Source organism: Raphanus sativus, chromosome 1 (assembly GCF_000801105.2).
Source record: "Raphanus sativus cultivar WK10039 chromosome 1, ASM80110v3, whole genome shotgun sequence".
Classification (NCBI taxonomy): domain Eukaryota; kingdom Viridiplantae; phylum Streptophyta; class Magnoliopsida; order Brassicales; family Brassicaceae; genus Raphanus; species Raphanus sativus.
In genome coordinates, this window is record NC_079511.1 from 25,750,856 (window position 1) to 25,770,354 (window position 19,499).

The 19,499-nt window shown below is 34.5% G+C and overlaps 2 protein-coding genes and 1 long non-coding RNA gene across 5 annotated transcripts; 2 read left to right on the forward strand and 1 right to left on the reverse strand.

The window, feature by feature from the left end:
* The first annotated feature begins 773 nt into the window (after positions 1-773).
* Positions 774-1,654, forward strand: LOC108857587 (pentatricopeptide repeat-containing protein At1g02370, mitochondrial-like). Its single transcript, XM_018631587.2, has 2 exons — positions 774-1,150; positions 1,247-1,654. Exons 1-2 carry the CDS (start codon positions 821-823, stop codon positions 1,514-1,516), a joined length of 600 nt encoding a protein of 199 aa, XP_018487089.2. The 5' UTR covers positions 774-820; the 3' UTR covers positions 1,517-1,654.
* Positions 1,655-9,240: 7,586 nt separating this feature from the next.
* LOC108849897 (uncharacterized) lies at positions 9,241-11,373 on the forward strand. Its single transcript, XM_018623505.1, has one exon. The coding sequence runs from the start codon at positions 9,241-9,243 to the stop codon at positions 11,371-11,373; it is 2,133 nt and encodes a 710-aa protein (XP_018479007.1).
* Positions 11,374-17,821: 6,448 nt separating this feature from the next.
* Positions 17,822-19,295, reverse strand: LOC130495660 (uncharacterized). 3 transcript variants are annotated; one of them, XR_008934801.1, is made up of 4 exons: positions 18,842-19,292; positions 18,580-18,640; positions 18,385-18,429; positions 17,822-18,306 (listed from the first exon to the last, which is right to left on the reverse strand). It is a non-coding gene; the product is annotated as an uncharacterized LOC130495660 (long non-coding RNA). The 3 variants fall into 3 exon arrangements; XR_008934804.1 differs by having other exon boundaries at positions 18,385-18,640; positions 18,837-19,295; XR_008934800.1 differs by having other exon boundaries at positions 18,385-18,640; positions 18,842-19,293.
* Between the last annotated feature and the right edge of the window lie 204 nt (positions 19,296-19,499).

A 19,499-nucleotide genomic window follows, 5' to 3' on the forward strand; every position in this document is an offset into this window, starting at 1 on the left:
GATGTGACTGCTCTTGAGGAGTCTCGAATCTAAGTCAGTGTGTGTCGATGTCCCCCATACAACACAGTCCACTTATCAAGATAATAAGCAGAAGAATTTCTTAGCAAAAATGAAAAAGCACAAGGATTCCCTGACAAGAGGCAAGTGACAATATCACAAATACTATATGAGGAAACAAAAGCTTCAAGCTAGAGACATATCAATTAATCAAAACACTAACGAATGTATATGGGAAGAAAAACTGCTTAAGATGTAAAGAGTGATGAATTTACCAATAAGATACCCTCCAAGAGCGTAGACTTAGTTCATCACAGGTTGGTCTTTCTTGGCCAAAAACTTTTGTAGAGTGTTGGTATGAACTTTACTAATAAAGAGCTGCGTATTTAGTTCCATATTGTTTAGGAGTAAAAAGTAGGAGGTTGAAGACAAATTAATTCCACTGATTGATAGAAAATGCATGAGATTTCGAAAATGCAATATAAACAAGGACAATAAGATCACGAAATCAACGTTTCTGAACTGTTCTATCCCCAAACAAAACACACTCTGAGAACATGATATATATAGCATGCTGGTGGCTCCTACATTGTTTAATTTCTTAATATGTTTATATAATATAAAGAGCGAGAAAGCTTATCAACAAAGTGGCTGTAGTTTAGTGGTTAGAATCCCACGTTGTGGCTGTGGAGACAGGGGCTCGAATCCCTTCAACCACACTTCTTTTTTCCTTTGGACCAAGGCTGTTAGGAAAAAACCCAAACTAAGAGATAAATATAAATATAGAAGATAGGGTTTGTCGAAAATTAGGGTTTAGTGGAAAATGTTTAATTTGAGACGTCGTATTGCAACAGGTTATCTGATCCATCTATGGAAGAGAGAGACGAGAATGGTGGTGGTTCCGTTTTCTTCTTCTTCTTCTTATGCTGCTGAGAACCCCAACAGGCAGATCACTACTCCTGCGTTTATTATGACTTCTCCTGCTGTTGCTGAGAAGAGCTGTATTTTCGGGAAGCTGCAGCCTTTTGTCGGTGAGACCTTAGATTTCATCACAAGGGAGGAAGAGAAGAAGGGTGTTTCTGTTACCAAAGAAGATCTCGTCAAATGGGCTAAACAGCTTAAAAAGGATGGCAAATTTGAACATGCCTACGAGGTTCTGTCATTGAATTCATAGTGTTTTTTTTCAATTAATTCTTTGCTTGAGATTTGATTTGATTTTTATTTTGGTTATTATGTGTGTTGTTGATAGATCTTTGAGTGGATGGATAAAAAGAAGAAGATGGAATTTTCTCCTTGGGAGCTTGCTGTTTACGTTGGTCTCATTTGTCAGACTAAAGGCATAGATGTGGCTCAAGAATACTTCAATAAAGTAGAACCAGTCTTTGACAGAAGCAACAACCTTGCCAAGAATGCGCCTGCTTATGTTACTATTGTGGTGAGGATCCTTGAATATGATAGGAAAAACTCTTTGTGTCAAGAAAGGCCAAGGCGTGTTCGTCGCATTCGCAAGAACGTTTAATTCGAGAGTTGGTGGAATTAGTTTGTTTGTGTGTGTTTTCATCTCTACTTTTCTGTTATCCTTGTTTTAATCTCTCGCCCAAAACAATAGTTATGTAGTTCCTCTTTGTTAATTTTTATAAACCGTTTGCCTTTTTTTCAAGAAACAGTTGTTCAAAAAAAAATGAAACTGTTCTCAACTACTACTGGATCAATCTTAGGGATTAATCTCAATTTATTGAGGATGATCCAGAGAATAATGAAGAAGAGAAGTTGGATGCAAAGGAGGAAGGTAGCGAATTCGAAGGTGATCAGTTGGAAGATGACATATTAAAGCAACATACCAAAGAGAAGAATAAAGTGGGGGCGAAGAAAGGGGCAAGAAGAGTACGAGGGGTAAAGCTCAGGATGCAAATCCAAAGAGCACAAGGCCTTCTCGGAAAAAAAATTGATATGGCGGGCTTCTTTTGGAATGTGAGAGGATTTAACAAGTCTTTAAAGCATTCAGTAGTGAAGCAGTGGATAGGAAATAAAGATATGAAGTTTGGTTGTTTACTTGAGACAAGAGTCAAAGGAAAAAAGTCAGAGAGAATTATGCAGGAGGTGTTTAAGGATTGGTCATGATGAATAATTATGATTGCAGTCTGGGAGGTAGGATTTGGGTTCTTTGGAGGGATTCTGTTTGTATGACACCAGTTTAGAAGTCAGATAAGTTGATCACTTGTTCAGTTGGTGTTGAGAAGGAGGAAGAGTTTTTTTGCACTTTTGTTTATGCGCGTAATCAGGTGGAGCAGAGAAAAGAGTTGTGGGATGATAGTGAGTATTGCTACTGCTGGAGCAATGGAGAGAAGAAAGAGATTCTGCTTTCGTTATGCTTTTCATGCTGCCGTGTACTCTTTATGGCGCGAAAGAAACAGAGTCAAACATGGAGAAAGATTGACTCCGGTGACTGTGTTAAAGAAGCTGGTTGATAAGGGAATTAGAAATAAATTGAGCTTATTGAGATAGAAGGGAGTGAAGGGGATGCAGGATTCCATTCAGTCGTGGTTTAGCATTCGTGGCTGAGCTTGGTTCTCTTTGGAGTTTGTAGTTGGGTTTTCAGTTTGATGTAGGTTGTGGAGTTGCTGACTTGTCCCCTTGCTAAGAGATTCTTACTCTTTTCCCCCATTAGAGTTTTGTCCCAATTGAGTTTTCTCTAATGTGGGTTTTAATGAAGAGAATCTCTTAGCACTTCCAAATTTGACTTGTTCCTTATGGTCACATTTGAGAGGGATGGGAAAGCATTGGTGAAGAGAAGGGTTGGTTGTTTTCTATTTGAGTTTGTTTGTCTCTCTTTTTTCGCTTGTTACACAAGCAAATCAGTATGCATTAGTTTGTACCAAAGTTTTTTTGATGAATAAAAATTTAACATTTATTCAAAAAAAAAAAAAAAAAAATCTTGGGGATTACTTCATGTTCAAGGTCTAGCTTGTGTCGCATTGTGGTCAGGTTCTGACTCCAGCATGCCCTCATCTAGAAGTGTACTCAGCACAAGTTTCATATATTATTTTCCCTTTAGTATTATTATACTACTAGTTCATATTGTGTATTTTGTGGACTAGGACAGGTTTTTTTCAGGCATTAAAAATTCAATCTTTTCAACATCATCGGTTCTATTCATTTTTTTCCTTCTTGCTTGAGATTTATTTGGTTTCATTTTTTTTTAGTTTTGTTGCTGGTAGACTATTTTATATAACCATCATGGCTTTTGTGTGGCAGTTTTACTTAACTATGCTTTTGTGTCTGAGCAAACAGCATGAGTTTATTTAGCATCAAGTATGTCTTCTTTTGGATACGTTTATTACATACTAATCCTGTTTTCACTCTGAAATAATGATTCAATTCTCTGCAAGAAGACAAAGGCAACATTACCGAAGTGGTGTGTGTTCAGAGAGTGTCATTGGTTCTCCAAATAAGCAGAATCTTTAAACTTCCAGACAACAGAGGACATATGAGAGATTCTAGTCTCATGAAGCTTACTCATGAAAGATACTGAGATCCAAATCAAGAATCTATCCAAAGGGCTGGCTTAAGGGCCTTAGGACAAAAAAAATTAACCCTCTAAAATTTGTTTTTATTTAATATTTTTAATATTTTTTTTGTTTTTAAAATTTAGGCTGTAATATTTTGTTTATTTTTTGATGAAAACAAAAGTATATACATATAAAAGTATTTTGGATCCCTTTTAATTTTATTTATAAGTACTTTTAAAAATATATATGTAATTATAAAAAAGATTAGACCCCTTAATTGTTAATATATGGGGGACTCGGGCTTAGATCCGGGGCGGTCGCATTGTTTGTCCTCCTTATTAGCCGGCACTGTCTATTCACCTCTTTTCTCTTGGAACTAAATGTTTAACCACACATTCCTAAAATACTATACCAACTAGATGCTCTTAATTAATTCCTTCAAGAACACACTTATCGACTGCACAAGGCCGTCTCGAACTTTTGACAGATCCTGTTCAAAAAACAAAGACCTCTTTTCACAATCTGAAATAATTTTAATTTTTTTTACAAAATATCATTATAATATAAAATAAATACATCAATTTAATTAATTAAAATCTAAATAACATTAATTTTCTAATTTTTAATGCAAAATCATTGATCAAATTATTAAACTTGATTATTTAACATTTTCAATGCAAAATCATCGATCAAATCATCAAATTTGACCATTCTTCTAACTTTTTCAGTTTTTTTAAGTTTATTATATCCGCAATCAAAAATCATAATCTATAAATATAATAGATTAACAAAATCTGGATATTAAGCTATATACTCTTGATTGGACAAGTCACTTTTTTTTTCAACACAAGCTATATGCTAGCTTTATTTTCTTTGTGCTTACTATTTTTAATTAAAAATTATAAAATATATTTTTTCGCGGTATTTGTAATCACTAATTGATAATTGTTTCCTAAACATAATCAATTAGCTATAATATTAACTTTCTATACTACCATTGAATATTCACACACATCAACAACTATTTATTACTTTCCAAAATATATAATTGATATAAATACTAGTTACTTCCTAATTTATTGCCTCTTTAGTTGGTTATATAAACAAAATAAAAAATTATAATTTACATTTATTGGTTATAAATACGAAAACTAAATTCAAATAATAGTCATTTTGAACTTTTATAATAATATGATTTTAAATTTATAAATATTAGTAAAACAAACAAAAATTATGGACCCTCTAAAATTTTAGACCCTGTTCGACCGCTCCATTTGCACGTGCTAAAAGACGGCTCTGCGACTGCATATCAAATCTGAATATAAGAAGAAATAAACTTATATAACTGAAAACAATCTTTAAGAGGTGAGTCATTAATCAAGACAAGAAGAAGTAAACCATTTTAAATGTTTTACAGAGAATACTTAAAATTTTAATATCTTTTTGTATACATAATTAAATTATGAATTTGATATGCCATTAAAAAGATAATTATAATATTTATACATTAATTTTAAAATTACGATTATAGTAAATCAATAAAATTTAAAAGGACATATTACTAAATTGACGTGAGAAATCACTAAAGTGACAAAATAAAGATTTCTTAATTTATCATAAGTCATAACTCAAAATAAATAAATAAAAATAAAATTGGGTTTAATACAATGCAAAAATATAAAATAACAATTATAACACATAATATACTAGAAACTTGAATCTCATACTCTTGAACCACTTGCAACATTTTTACCTTCCCCAACTTTATCATCGACATAAGCTTCAACATCACCTAAAATTTAAAATTTAAATTAGTCAAATATATAACATAATCCTTTCAAGTGAAAATTAATATTTTGCCTTTATTTTTCATAACCACACAACCATTTAATAACGAAAAGTAATGCTTGCATATTCTTTTGGAATAAGACGGTTTTGATATGGAGTCAACATTTGACCTCCAATATTAAAAGCGGACTCTGATGCAACTGCAGTAATTGGAAATCTGAGAAAATCACATGTTAGACATGCTAAATCACCATGGTGTTTCTGAATAATTAGAAGAAGAACTCGTCTAATGCTAGCTTGTATATTATTTTTAGAGCAACTTCAATTATTTACATCGACTTCAATTTTTTTATACGAAGTACTGAGATCTAGCTTATCATAAGATGGTTTGAGTATTTGAGTCTTGAACCTTGGATCTAAAATATCACACATTGCTAAATGATACTATTCTCATCTCCATACTTTATAAACTTTCAATCTCTTAGCAAATAATTCCACATCTTCATCATCACATTTGCATATATCCTTATGTTCCACACTTCTATGAAGTAAATATTAGTTGTATGATACTTCACATATGAAAATATGTAGTGATGGTTCTAAAAGGCTTAAAAAATCACAAATTTTTTTGTCCACGATCATATTTTATCTTTTGATGTCAATGTGTTATATCTCATTTCACACGTTTTAAAATTACCAAATTCTTTACATAATTTAATATTTATAACAAACATCTCATAAGTCTAAGTTTCAACAAATGAGTACATCTAAAGATAATCTGAATCCACTTTTATTCCCTGCACTCTCAACATATGTTGCAAATGAAGTTTTTACTTTTTTTTTTTTTTTTGATAATGAGGTTTTTACTTGATTCAGAGGTTTTCACAAATTTCACACTGTTTCGAATATTCTCAAGATGATCATTATCTAATTATAATCATTCTTTCATTATAAGATCAAAGATATGAGCACATCACATCACATGTAAACATTTTCTTTGACACATCGATCTATTCCTACTAATCAAATGAAGATAATGTTTTAGATGTTTTTACATATGAGTATTATTAGTAGCATTATCCAAAGTGATGGGGAAAACCTTGTTTTCTAAACTCCGCTCCTTCGAACAATCCAAAATATTTTTATTAGTAATTAAAAAGGACCTTAAACGATCAGTCACATGGAGAAACAAATAGATAAAGTTTTCTATTTTTTTATAAATTCATAATTGATTTCATGAGTTTTTATCGATCAGTCAAATGAAGAAACAGATGACGCATGAACACAATCTTCACTGCGAGTCATGGGGATTAGAAGGAGAATCCTACATTCATACAACGATTCCCTAAACTATACCAAAACTATCATAGATTCAAACAAAATCATTGCTAAGTAATACTAAGTAAGGAGTATCTCAAGACCATCGATTGATCGATGTAAACCTAGAATACACTTATTCATCGATCGCCGAAGCTCTGTCCTCTTCCTTGTTACGATTGGTCGTCATAGATAATCTTAGATCTATTGCATGGAATCACTGGTGTTCTCACTCTTGGAATCAGAAACATGATTCCTTAAGCTCTTGGAATCACACAAGAATAAGATCCTGAAAAACGTGTTATAATGAAGAAAGTCCTTATAGTTTTTGCCAAAAATTTGATAACTAGAGTGGATGAAACTCTCAGGCACTTTTCGCGAGAAAGGTGTTTAACTTTTAGCAAGTGGGATCCTTCGCTTTGTCCAGTGTTTTCTTTCCTGTTTGGGACATTCCTTCCCTGCTTTCTGGATAACTTTTCAAATTATTCTCCACTTTTGTCTTTATCCCCTGGTTCATCCCCTGTTCTACGCCTAAATCCGCCGGGTTCTTCCCCCGACCCGAGTCGGAGGGACCGCTTCCGCCGCAGCAGCACCGCCGGAAGAGGAGATGAAGATGATGAAGCGACCAACTCATGAAGTCTGGAGGAGCTCGATGGAGAGGAACCGATTTTGAGCTCCAACTCTGTTCTTGAGTGGGGTCTCCCTGTTTTAAACCAGTGGTTACTGGATTTCCGACCTAGTTCCAATCTAACAGAGAAGCTTTACCTTCTTCCGATCTGTTTCTCTGAGACTCTAATCGACTGTACTCTGCAAGAAAATATTTTTAAGGCGGTTGCCTTCTCTGCAAGTACTCACGAATCCATACTGCTGTCACTTGAGCTCTTGTACTCAACTCAAGGATGCAAAGAAGAATTTCATCAGCTGAAAAAAGGTAAGGCGGTGGCTCTGGAGCACCGACCGGCACCTCGCAAAGCCAGAATCCGTGTGGCAGAACCGGATCTAGCCTCCGTAAAAGAACAACACTCTTTTGAAGATTATTGGTAGGGTAACAAACCCCTCAATGCAGAAGGTTGGGTCTCTTATACCCTTCTTCACCGATCATTGGAAGGCGGACATTCCCCCGGTTGGATCTGATCTTGGCCTCGGGATGTTCCAATTCCAGTTCGAGTTGGAATCAGACTTGCTCACGGTTCTGGAGAAACAACCATATTATTTCGCCCGATGGATGGTTATTCTTCAGAGATGGGAGCCTACTGTTGCCCCTGATTTCCATTCAATGATTCGTTTTTGGATCAAAGTGCAGGGTATCCCAGTTCACCTATGGACTGAAGGTACCATACAAACTCTAGGAGAAGATATAGGCACGATTGAGACATCAGAGATTAATACCACCACTGTTCGTATGAGGGTTCATATTAATGGAAGATTACCTCTTATCAAGCATTCTGTTATAGAATATGCTAATGGAGATGAAGTCTCTGCCACTCTGGTCTACGAGAGACTAGAAAAACATTGTGCTGTTTGCCACAGATTAGACCATGAGGTAAGAGACTGCTTGGAAGCAAAACATCAAAAGAAAGCTCTCCTGGCTGTGCAAGAAGATGCACAAAGGAAGCAAGGGACTCGAGCTATTGGCACTGCGCGTCGGAACTTTGAAACACACCCGCCATCAAACTACAGAGAGCTATCTACACACCGGCGCGAGGAGTTTCCCCGACGATCACACGATGGGAACCCCTCTAAATACTCTACAGAAAGACACTTGTCTGCTTCGAATAAAATGCAACAAAGAAACAGCCATAAAATTATTGAGGAGAAGACCCGCGAGCTGGATAAGGCTCTCGCGAACCCTGTGAATGATGCAGTGCTGATCCAGGATATCTCTGCAAAATTAAATGCTGCATACTTAGCTGAGGAAGAGTTTTGGAGACAGCGGAGTCGTCTTCTCTGGCTCAAACTAGGCGACAGGAACACCGGGTTCTTCCACGCCATCACAAAGTCCAGGAAACGAGCAAACGCCTTCTCAGTTATTGAAGGGGAAGAGGGAGCAATGTACTACAAAGAAGATGAGATTGTGCAGGTGATCGATGCATATTTCCAGAAACTATTTACCAGCAGCCCGGGTGAAAGAAGCGACACAGTAAGACAAGCTTTGAGGCCGATAGTTTCTGAAGCAGAGAATGAGATTCTCACTGCTACTCCGTCAGCAGAGGAAGTGCGAGAAGCTTGTTTTTCGATCAACGCGGATAAGGCCCCCGGACCGGATGGATTCTCGGCCGGGTTTTTCCACACCCACTGGACTACCATCGGACCAGATATTGTGAGAGAGGTGCAGGGATTCTTTAACGGCCAGAAGTTACCGGACAGTACCAACGACACGCACATCCGGCTTATTCCCAAGATTACTAATCCGCAAAAAGTCTCGGACTAACGTCCTATTGCGCTGTGTAATGTGTACTACAAGATCTACTCCAAACTCATTACGAAGCGCATTCAGCCCCTGCTAGATAAACTTATCTCCGAGAACCAATCGGCATTTGTCCCGGGCCGAGCGATAGAAGATAATGTGCTAATAACCCTCGAGGTCCTCCATTACCTCAAGACGTCAAAAGCGGAGCAGCGGTGTGCTATGGCGGTTAAGACGGATATGAGCAAGGCGTATGATCGTCTTGAGTGGGACTTTATATCCCTAGTGTTGCTTCGGTTGGGATTCCACCAAAAGCTCGTAGACTGCATTATGCAATGTATCTCTTCAGTTACATACTCCTTCCTCATTAACGGCTTGCCTAGAGGGAAGGTAGTACCGAGTAGAGGAATCCGTCAAGGAGACCCTCTTTCTCCCTACATATTCATTTTGTGTAGCGAGGTTCTCTCGGGATTATGTAACAGGGCGCAAGAAGATGGCTCTCTCCAAGGGCTGCGGGTGGCGAGGGCAAGCCCTCGGGTTAACCACCTTCTTTTTGCGGATGATACTATGTTCTTCCTCGATTCTAACAGAGGAAACTGCGTAGCGCTACGAGATATCTTGAGCAAATATGAAGAAGCCTCGGGTCAGACTATAAACAAAGACAAATCGGCAATTACCTTTTCTCGGCGGACGCCGGAAGCAATTAAGTTGATGGTGAAAGAGGAGCTGCAGATCCAAAAAGAGGGTGGTACGGGCATATATTTAGGTCTCCCCGAACAGTTTGGGCGACGTAAGCGAGATGTGTTTGCCTCTATTGTGGACCGAATCAAACAAAAAGCTCGGGGATGGTCTAATAAGTTTCTGTCGTCAGCCGGGAAACTGGTTATGCTTAAAAGCGTATTATCCGCTGTCCCCTCGTACTCCATGTCTTATTTCGAGTTACCAGTCTCTCTGTGTAAACAGATACAATCTGCGGTTACTAGATTCTGGTGGGATAATAACGAGAACAAGAAGAAAATGGCGTGGGTTTCTTGGTCATCAATGGCGACACCTAAAGCCCTCGGAGGCTTGGGGGTTCGGGATTTCCAGACCTTCAACATAGCGTTGCTAGCCAAAACGGGCTGGAGGCTTCTCCAAAATCCGAACTGCCTCCTATCCCGAGTGTTGCTGGGAAAATACAGCCCTGACTCAAATATCTTGCTGGCCACGGGATCTTCTGATATGTCTCACGGTTGGCGGAGCGTTCTGCTAGGGAGGGACCTGCTGATTAAAAACTTAGGCTGGCTTGTAGGAGATGGCAAATCTATTCAGGTGTGGCAAGATCCTTGGCTGAGCGCCACCACCCAGGAACGCCCAATGGGTCCAGCAAATGAGCTTCAGCTGCAACTTCGAGTCTCTGATTTGATGCTACAAGGGACGTGTGACTGGGATGAAGGAAAAATTCTTCAGTATGTCCCTGAATATGCAGAGAAAATCCAGTGCTTAAAGCCTAGTAACACCGGGGCTCCGGATAAACTAATATGGCTGGGAACAAAGACGGGCGTCTACTCCACTAAATCAGGATATTATTCAAAAGTGGACAAAATGTTGAATGGAGATGTAGGCCTGGGAGGAAGAGATTTTAACTGGAAAAGGAACGTTTGGGAGCTGGATTGTGCCCCAAAAATCAAGACGTTTGCATGGAAACTTCTTAAAGGAGCATTGCCGGTGGGAGAACGTTTAACTGATCGACATATCCCGGTAGACCCAAGCTGTAAAAGGTGTGGAGCCTCAGAATCTATTACTCATCTTTTCTTTCAGTGTCCGTATGCCCGGAAGGTTTGGCGCCTCGCCCCTTTCGTATCGACAGTGGAAATTAGCGGAGCAATAGATTTAGTCGGCTTGTGGCCGACTCTCGTTTCAAGCCAATGCTTACCACCTGCGGGAGTTACCTCTAAATCTCTAGCCTCTTGGATCCTTTGGAACTTGTGGAAGGCTCACAACAAGTTTGTATTTGAAGGGTTCTCCTGCTCACCGGAAGATACCCTGTCCTTGGCTATGCAAATGGCGAGGGAATGGGAAACAAAACAGAGTAAGGAACCTGTGCAGAAACAAATGAAGTCTCTGAACCAGATTCAGCCGCCTCCAGGCTTTACGGTGGTTCGATCAGATGCTGCGTGGTCCCCAACTGGAACGATGGCGGGGTTGGGATGGGTTGTCCTCTCTCCTTCTGGCCATCGACCTTTCCATAAGCGGACCACCTTTGTATCCTCTGCTCTTGTGGCGGAAGGACTGGCTCTCTTGGAAGCTGTTCGCTCGAGCGTTAGGGAGAAGCTGACGACGGTGGTCTTCGAAACCGACTGTTCAAATGATTAAGGCGCTCTCTTCTGGCAACTGCAGGCCGGAACTCTATGGTGTGGTTGCAGACATTCTATCTCTCTCTGCTTCCTTTGATTTTATTTCCTTTCGCTGGATTGGCCGTGAGCATAATATCCAAGCTGATGCGTTGGCAAAGTATGCTTTGAATGTTGCTGGTAGCTCGGTTGTTGATGAAATTATTGTAACCTCCAACTAACTTTTCTGCTTGAATTTATTAATATGTGTTTCAAAAAAAAATGAAGAAAGTCCTTTTTAATTAATTAATTAGTTTATTTAAATAAGCTAGATTATTGAAAATATACTTGTAACTAGTATTGCGTTTCATGCTGTACATGGATCAATGTCTTCTAAACTAAATGCTGATGAAATTCTAAAAGCTATAATAATTTATACAATTTTTTTAAACAGTATAAAGTGTTGTTTTAGTTACACATTTTCTTAGTCTTTATGAATAGAATACTTTTTTTTTGAATAAAATGTTAAATTTGATTCAAAGAAAAATACACTTTGTTACAGCATGAGCTATTTGTTTTTTACCTTTTCAAATAGAAGATAGAAAAATAATCAAACTATGTTCCCACTGAAGCAATCATTTTTCCAGTCTCTTATCTTGGTACCTAAGAGACATGATCCTGTTTTTGATCATCTTGTAGACCATTTTGAAGAGGCTCTCCATAGGTCGAGGGTTCTCGCCATGTTTCCTTGCATCGCGCTCTCGCCAGATCATATACACTGCCGTTTGGAAACATGTCGAGCTAGAAAACTCTCAATCTATGAGATCTTTAACTTTAGCTGAGACATATGATCCAGAATGACATTCCACTCCTCAGTGTACTTGTTTCCCATTATCTTGCTCATCAACTTATACCATAAAGTAGAAGAGTAACTATAGTTGAAGAAAAGGTGATTCCGCGTCTCCAAGTGTTGATTGCAAAGCACATAGTTCACATCTGTAGGAACCTTATTTCACTGCACTGGAGAAAACTGATATTTATAAAAATAATAAGAACAAAATTAAAAATTACAATACCGAAACAACAAATAAAGAAGAATTGCAGAGTTAGAATGATTAATCTTTTTCCTTAAATCTTTAAATGCCCCGTAGTATGGCGGTTTAATAGTGCTCAGATTCCCATAATACAACTGTAGTATTGTTTCTATTTACCATCACCAAAAAACAGAATCTATCGATCTTAGTTTTGTGTTGTACTCTCAGATTTAAATGAAAAAAATACTAGCATAACTATTCAATGTAGGAGGATTTTTCTTTTCATTGTTCATCTGAATGTTTCTTTTTCTACATTGCCATAAGGCTTTATATAGAAAATAATGAAAAGTACAAGTTTTATTTTTCAACATAAAATGATACCTCCCATGGTGCACTAATGGAATCTTTATTTCTTGTCAATTATTATGTGAATTCATTTTACATTTTGACCAATAAATTAAAGAGTAAAATTATTATTGTTTGACCAATTCAAACAAAATAATATACTTTAAAATGGTTTTTTATTTATATTTTATCAATATAAAAGATCAACATATATTTGGTTTACAAAATTAAGTTAATGAACATGAAGTCCAACTAACAAATCAAAACCCAAATCCAAATATCTGATGTGTATATTTGTAACTTTATACAAAATTTTCAAATCACACACATTAGACCTCAATTTATCATTGATACTAACTTTATTTTTAGCGTATTCCAAGCAACCATTCGGTCCCCTGTAACATCTCTCTAGAATTCTCTCTATCTTCTCTCTAAAGGTGATGTAATAAAGTTTTCGCATCCTCTGATCTGCGAATTTTGTCTGTCTAGTTGTTGATTAGTTGTTTACTTCAATCTACTGATGGACTTTTGCTTCCGCTTAGTCGGATTTCAACTTAGCTTGGGGTTGGGGAGTTTGTTTTTTCGTTTTATTACTTTTGTTGTGTTATCTCGAACATAGCTCTTCTTTCTTTATTTTAATTTTTATTCCGTTCGTTTCTAACACTACAATAAATATGGGTATTAATAGCAGACGATTAGCGCTATGTTAGTGTTTTTATAGCGTTTTCATAAATGCTATTACAGCCTATGCTATAATAAGATGGTATGATATGATATCATTTTTACCAAACGCTAATATAGGATAGCATATAATAGCGTACTAGGTGATTACCCGCGCCCTGCGCGGGATGAAAGGATTAAAAGAAATTATAAATTTAATCTATAGATATTGAAAACACGGAAAATGACATATTATACATAGAATAGATTAGCATAAGTAACATTGATATCCAGATTAATGTAAGGAAAACTAATTTGGAATGAGATATTTACTGAATTTTTCAAATAACAAAAAAGCTTACCGAAGACCCGGATAAAGATAACCTTATTATGGTTGATAAACAGTAATTGTCTTATTATTGAAGTTAAATCGTTATATTTCATTAAAATTATAATGGTTTTGAAGTACATAAAAATTGTAAAAGAAGATAAATATATTGAAGTAAATAATAATAAGTTGGAAAACAATAGAAAAAAGAAGAAACTAATATGAATTTTCAAATTTAGTGGACTTATTAAGACTCAAAATTTCAAAATAGACCCTTTATCGAACCTTAATATTCATTGTAATTCAAAATACATATGAACCTCTTCTAATTTATATTTTATTTATAAAAAGTGTTTTTACTAAAAAGTTTCGAGGAAACACGAGACCAGAAGCTACAGTTCGATTGTTGGATTCGATCTCTTTTCTCATCACCTGATATATCTAGATGTTGCCACAAAGTAATGTTGCAAATCCCTAATTGTTCTTAGATTTCCAAACAATTATATAAAGTATTATATGTATAGGGCGAAAATTAAAGAAATCCACATTAAAAATGACGTTCTCCTTAAATTTAATCGGAAATAATTATATGAATTTCCAAATTTAATGTATGTCACCATTTATAAAAAATTTCTAATAATTTTTTTTGTTGCAAAAATTAATAGACTGCAAGAAATTTAATAGGGAATTCCTTTTTGAATGTATTATATAATGTTTCAAGATTGCTCATAAAATTTTATTTACGACATTTTGATTTTACAATATAAAACAGTTTATATTAACCCCCACTTTGTTATCATTTCCCATAAAAATATTAATAAAAATAAAAGTCATATACCAAAGTTTTATAATCATATTTTCGAGTCCCTAAAAATGGCATGTATTATTTATGAATCTAAAGAAATTAAATATTATAAAATATGAATCATATATATATATATATATAGTCAAACCCTATCAATTTTGACTATATATAAAGACTATCCTATTAATTTCATATAGGATTATAATTGTAGATTTCAAGATAATTATAGAAATTATTATACACATATGGCGAAAATTAAGGAAGTTCACATTAAAAATGGTTAGTTCTCTAAATTTAATCGGAAATAATTATATAAATTTTCAAATTTAATATCTTTCACCATTTATGATAATTTTGTAATCAAAAGTATTGTTGCAAAATTTAAGGGATTGCAAGAAAATTAATATGGATTTTTATTTTGAATGGATTTTACAATTTTTCAAGATTGCTCATAATTTTTTATATACGATATTTATTTTACAATATAGAACATTTTGTATTGTTCAGTCCCAAAAATAAATGTCATGTATCCCATAAAATATAAAAATATTCAAAATAAATGTCACCTACTAAAGTTTTGTAGAAGAACATAATTATGAATCTTTTATATTTTCTACTCCCTAAAAATATCATGTATCATTTATGAATCATAAAGAAATTTAATATGATAAACATATGAATTGTATATATAGTCAAAACTCTATCAGTTGTGACTATATATATCAGACTAACCTATTAATTTCGTATAGGATATAATCGTAGATTTTTAGATAATTATAGAAAGTATTATATGCATATGACAGAAATTAAGGAAGTCAATATTAAAAATGATATTCGCCTTAAAATTAATCAGAAAAAATTATAGAAATTTCCAAGTTTAATGTTTGTCACCATTTATGATAATTTTGTAATCAAAATGTATTTTTACAAAATTTTAGGGATTGCAAGAAATTTAATATAGAATTCTTTTTTGAATGTATTTTACAATTTTCAAGATTGCTCAAAATGTTTTATATACGATATTTTGATATTACAATATAAAATAATGTATATTGTCTATCCCAAAATAAATGTCACATATTCCATAAAATACAAAAATATTCATCAAAATAAATTTCATGTACTAAAGTTTTATAAAATAACATAATTATGAATCGTTTATATTTTTCAGTCCTTAAAAATGACATGTATAATTAAGAATCATAAAGAAATTTAATATCAGAAAAATATGAATCGTTTATATATCGTCAAAACCCTATCAATTGTGATTATTGATATCATAGTATCCTACTAATTTTGTTTAACATTATAAAAACCCTACCGGATTTGATATTATCGTTCATATCAACACACGTAACCAATTAACATGACCAAAACATTATGTTAAGATACATCACAAAATCGTGACCAATTAACATGACCATGCTCGAGTCAACTTTTTATGATGTACTATGAAAACAATAATATAGACTTGTGATTAAGTCAAATAATCAATGTTGCCTTTATGAATATTCCATTTATAGATTTCCGAAACAGTCACACAATTAATACGGTTTTCTCCACAATTAATTGTAAAGACATAATGGTACATAGATGCATAAAATGAAGGATATACTATATGTTTTAGGCAATGGCATGACTGTAATAAGTCTAGGCAAGAAAGGGTTTTTGAAAAAAGGTTGTGAGGTGAATTGTGGTGATGCCAAGTAAGTAATGGCAAACTTGTTAATCACACATGATTAAAAGGTTTATTTATAAATGGTCTCCTCAAATAATAAGAAGGGGATTGTTAATGCTATTTTATATTTATTAATGACACATGAACCGTGCTATATTAAACTATATAATAGTGGATATATGTTGCTATAAATAATTCATTTGTAGCTATATTTCGTTGCTATGATTAATGTTATTGTAGCTTATTAAATAAAAATAATAATTAAGAATAATTAAATTAAATTTGATTATTTCAAAAATTAAAATTAAAATAAAAAAAAATTATAATTAAAAATTAAATTTATTTATCAATTTTAATTAGCATACAAAATAATTACAGAACACCTTAACCAAAGATCACTGCTTCTCTACACAAGCTAAAGTCAGAAACATTGGATAAAATAGGGAACTTTACAATCTAGAACGAAGAGAGAGAGATTAAGCGACGAGCAACGCCCTCAGCCTTGCCCTCAGCCTTTACCTTCGGTTATCGCAGTACCCTTTTCGCAGATCTGGAAACAAACAAAAACAAATCTAAAAACAGATGAGTGGAAGAGAAGAAACAAAAGAACAGTAAATCAGAAGAAATAAATCGCGGAGATGAATGCTAAAGAGGAAAACAAGTTTTGATTTTGTTGATAGAGATTAAGAGATTGAGAGAAAATCTATGAAGAGATGAAGTTTCAGACGAATAAAAAAATAAAGGGAGAGAGATAGAGAGTTGGTCGACAGAGAGGGAGAGAGAGAGAGAGTTGGTTAGATTTGGTGCGTTGGATGACATTCAATCCAACGGTACAGGATGTGATCCGAGTAGATCAATATTAGTGGTCCATGACAATTTTTATTTTTTTGTTGTTTTAACTTTTAGTAAATTTATATGGTAATTTCTTTTGGATAATACTAAATTATGATTTTATGTTTCTGTTTCATCATTAAAATTCAATTTTTAATTAAATATAATGGTTGTTATATAGCATTTGAAATATGTGATATGGTTTAATGTTTTGAGATGTAAAGTTATGATAATATATGTTAATATGTAATATGTAGTTTAGGGTTAAGAGTTAGAATAAAATATATTTTTAAGTTTGAAAAGATTGGATTATAACTTTATATGAAGATTTTATGTTTGGGGTATAGGGTGTAGATTTTGAAATTTGTTAAAATTTTAAAATTTAGATTGGAAGTTTGTTTTTAGTAGATGAATGATTTTGTTTGAAGTTGGGTTTAGGGTATGAAATTTGATGGAGAGTTTAAGGTTTACATTTAAGATTTAGAAGTTTAATGAAAATTAGATATAAAGTTTAAGTTTATATTTTGGGTTTAAAATCTGAAAATATTTTATTTAGTATTTAGAATACCATTTAAGTTTAAATTTTAGGGTATTAGATTTAGGGTTTAGGGTATTAGATTTAGTTTGAATATATATACATATATTTGTTAACAAAATTCTAATTGTCAATTTTTATCATTTAATTTTACACTCAAACATATAAACTAAATATAATTATTTTGCAATAAATGATATTTTTTATATCTAATTAATTGTATAAAAGATAATATTTTATAGCAAAGCTCCAGTTATCATCTCATACACTACAACTGGATCTATAAATAAAATTTTATATTCATTAAATTTATAAAATATACATTATTTCATATATCATCCAAATACACATAAACCAAAACAATTCTCAAGTCTAGCGACTTCATCTTTAACCCAAGCCATTGAGCCTGTTTCATCCTCGCCATCTCCTCTGTTAACAAGAAGACACAGGCCTTCTTAAGACACAAGACAGTGAATCAATGAACAAGATAACGTTCTTGTTGTAGTTCTGCAGAACTTTCTGCACACCACGAGCAGTGTTGTAGTGCTCCTCACCTAGAATGTGAGGCGAGAGCATACGGTGAAACCAATCCGACCGTACCTTGTAAGCATCATCCATTCCATGTATAACCAAATGAGAGACAACCTCCTCACTTGAATGGCGATACAGATTACGACATACAATCTTCCCATTAACTCCTAATTTATCAGTAACACCATTGACAAAACCTCGGGCAGCTTTCTCGTATGCAAGATCAACTCTTAAGTTCATGAAAAAAAAAAGTTATGACGAGAATTTTTGAAATGTATAAGCTGAACACTTAAAGAAATGTACATACCTACTTAAATGCATCCACGACTTGTCCAACATTAATATTAAGACCCTTGCCACAGTTCAAACAAGTGTACATGGTTCAAGCAACAACAAGAATATAAATTTTGCTTCAACGTGTAAACCGCAAACAACAAGATCAATGTCCACAAAAGTTTACAAAACAATTAGAAAATGAGAATAAGTGATCGATGTGTCTAACCTCGAGAGAATATAGAAGATGCAAGCTTGTGAAGACACGAACTTGAATCAATCGATTGAACCTGCAAAAAAAAAATTATTCTGATTAATGGAAACAAATATGAACCCAAAACCTTACTAATCACAACTTGAGTCAATCGAATGTAAAACCTATCTACTTTCACAACTTCAATCGAATCTAAAACATTGATCACAACTTGACTCAATCGAATCTAAGAACTATATAATTTCAGAACTTCAATCAATCGAAGTTAAGACCTCACTCTTAAATTAGGATGAGAAATCAAGTCGGAGATGGTGAAGAGATGTTGTGGAGAGGGAGGGTTGGTGAGCGATGAGAGATCGAGGCGGAGATGGTGGAGAGAGGTTGTGGAGAGGAAGGTTTGGTGAGCGACGGAGTCGGAGATGGTGGAGAGAGGATGTGGACAGGAAGGGAAGATTGAGAAAACGAGGCGGAGATGGTGGAGAGAGATGATGTGGAGAGAAAGGGATCGAGTCGGAGATGGTGGAGAGAGGATGTGGAGAGGAAGGGATTGAAGACGATGGAGTCGGAGATGGTGGAGAGGAAGGGTTTCACGGTGAAACGAGTGGGAGATGGTGGACAGAGCTTTGAGCTCGATGGAGGTAGAGAGAAAGGGTCGAAGACGGAGACAACGAGGAGAATTGAAACCCTTTTTTTTTTTTAATGCTATGAAAAGTTTATGTTCTTAAAACATACCGCCTAAATCTTTTTTTCATTAAGTGTTGACGCTAATTGAGTGATTAGTGAATTTTTTTTCTGTTTAGTGATTTTTCGGCATAGCATAAGTAAAATGCTATAACTTTGCTACCCAGACTTCCAATTACTTTTCTATAGCAATTAGGAAAATTGTGTTTTTGTAATCTGCTATAAATACCTATATTTGTTGTAATGTAAAAGAG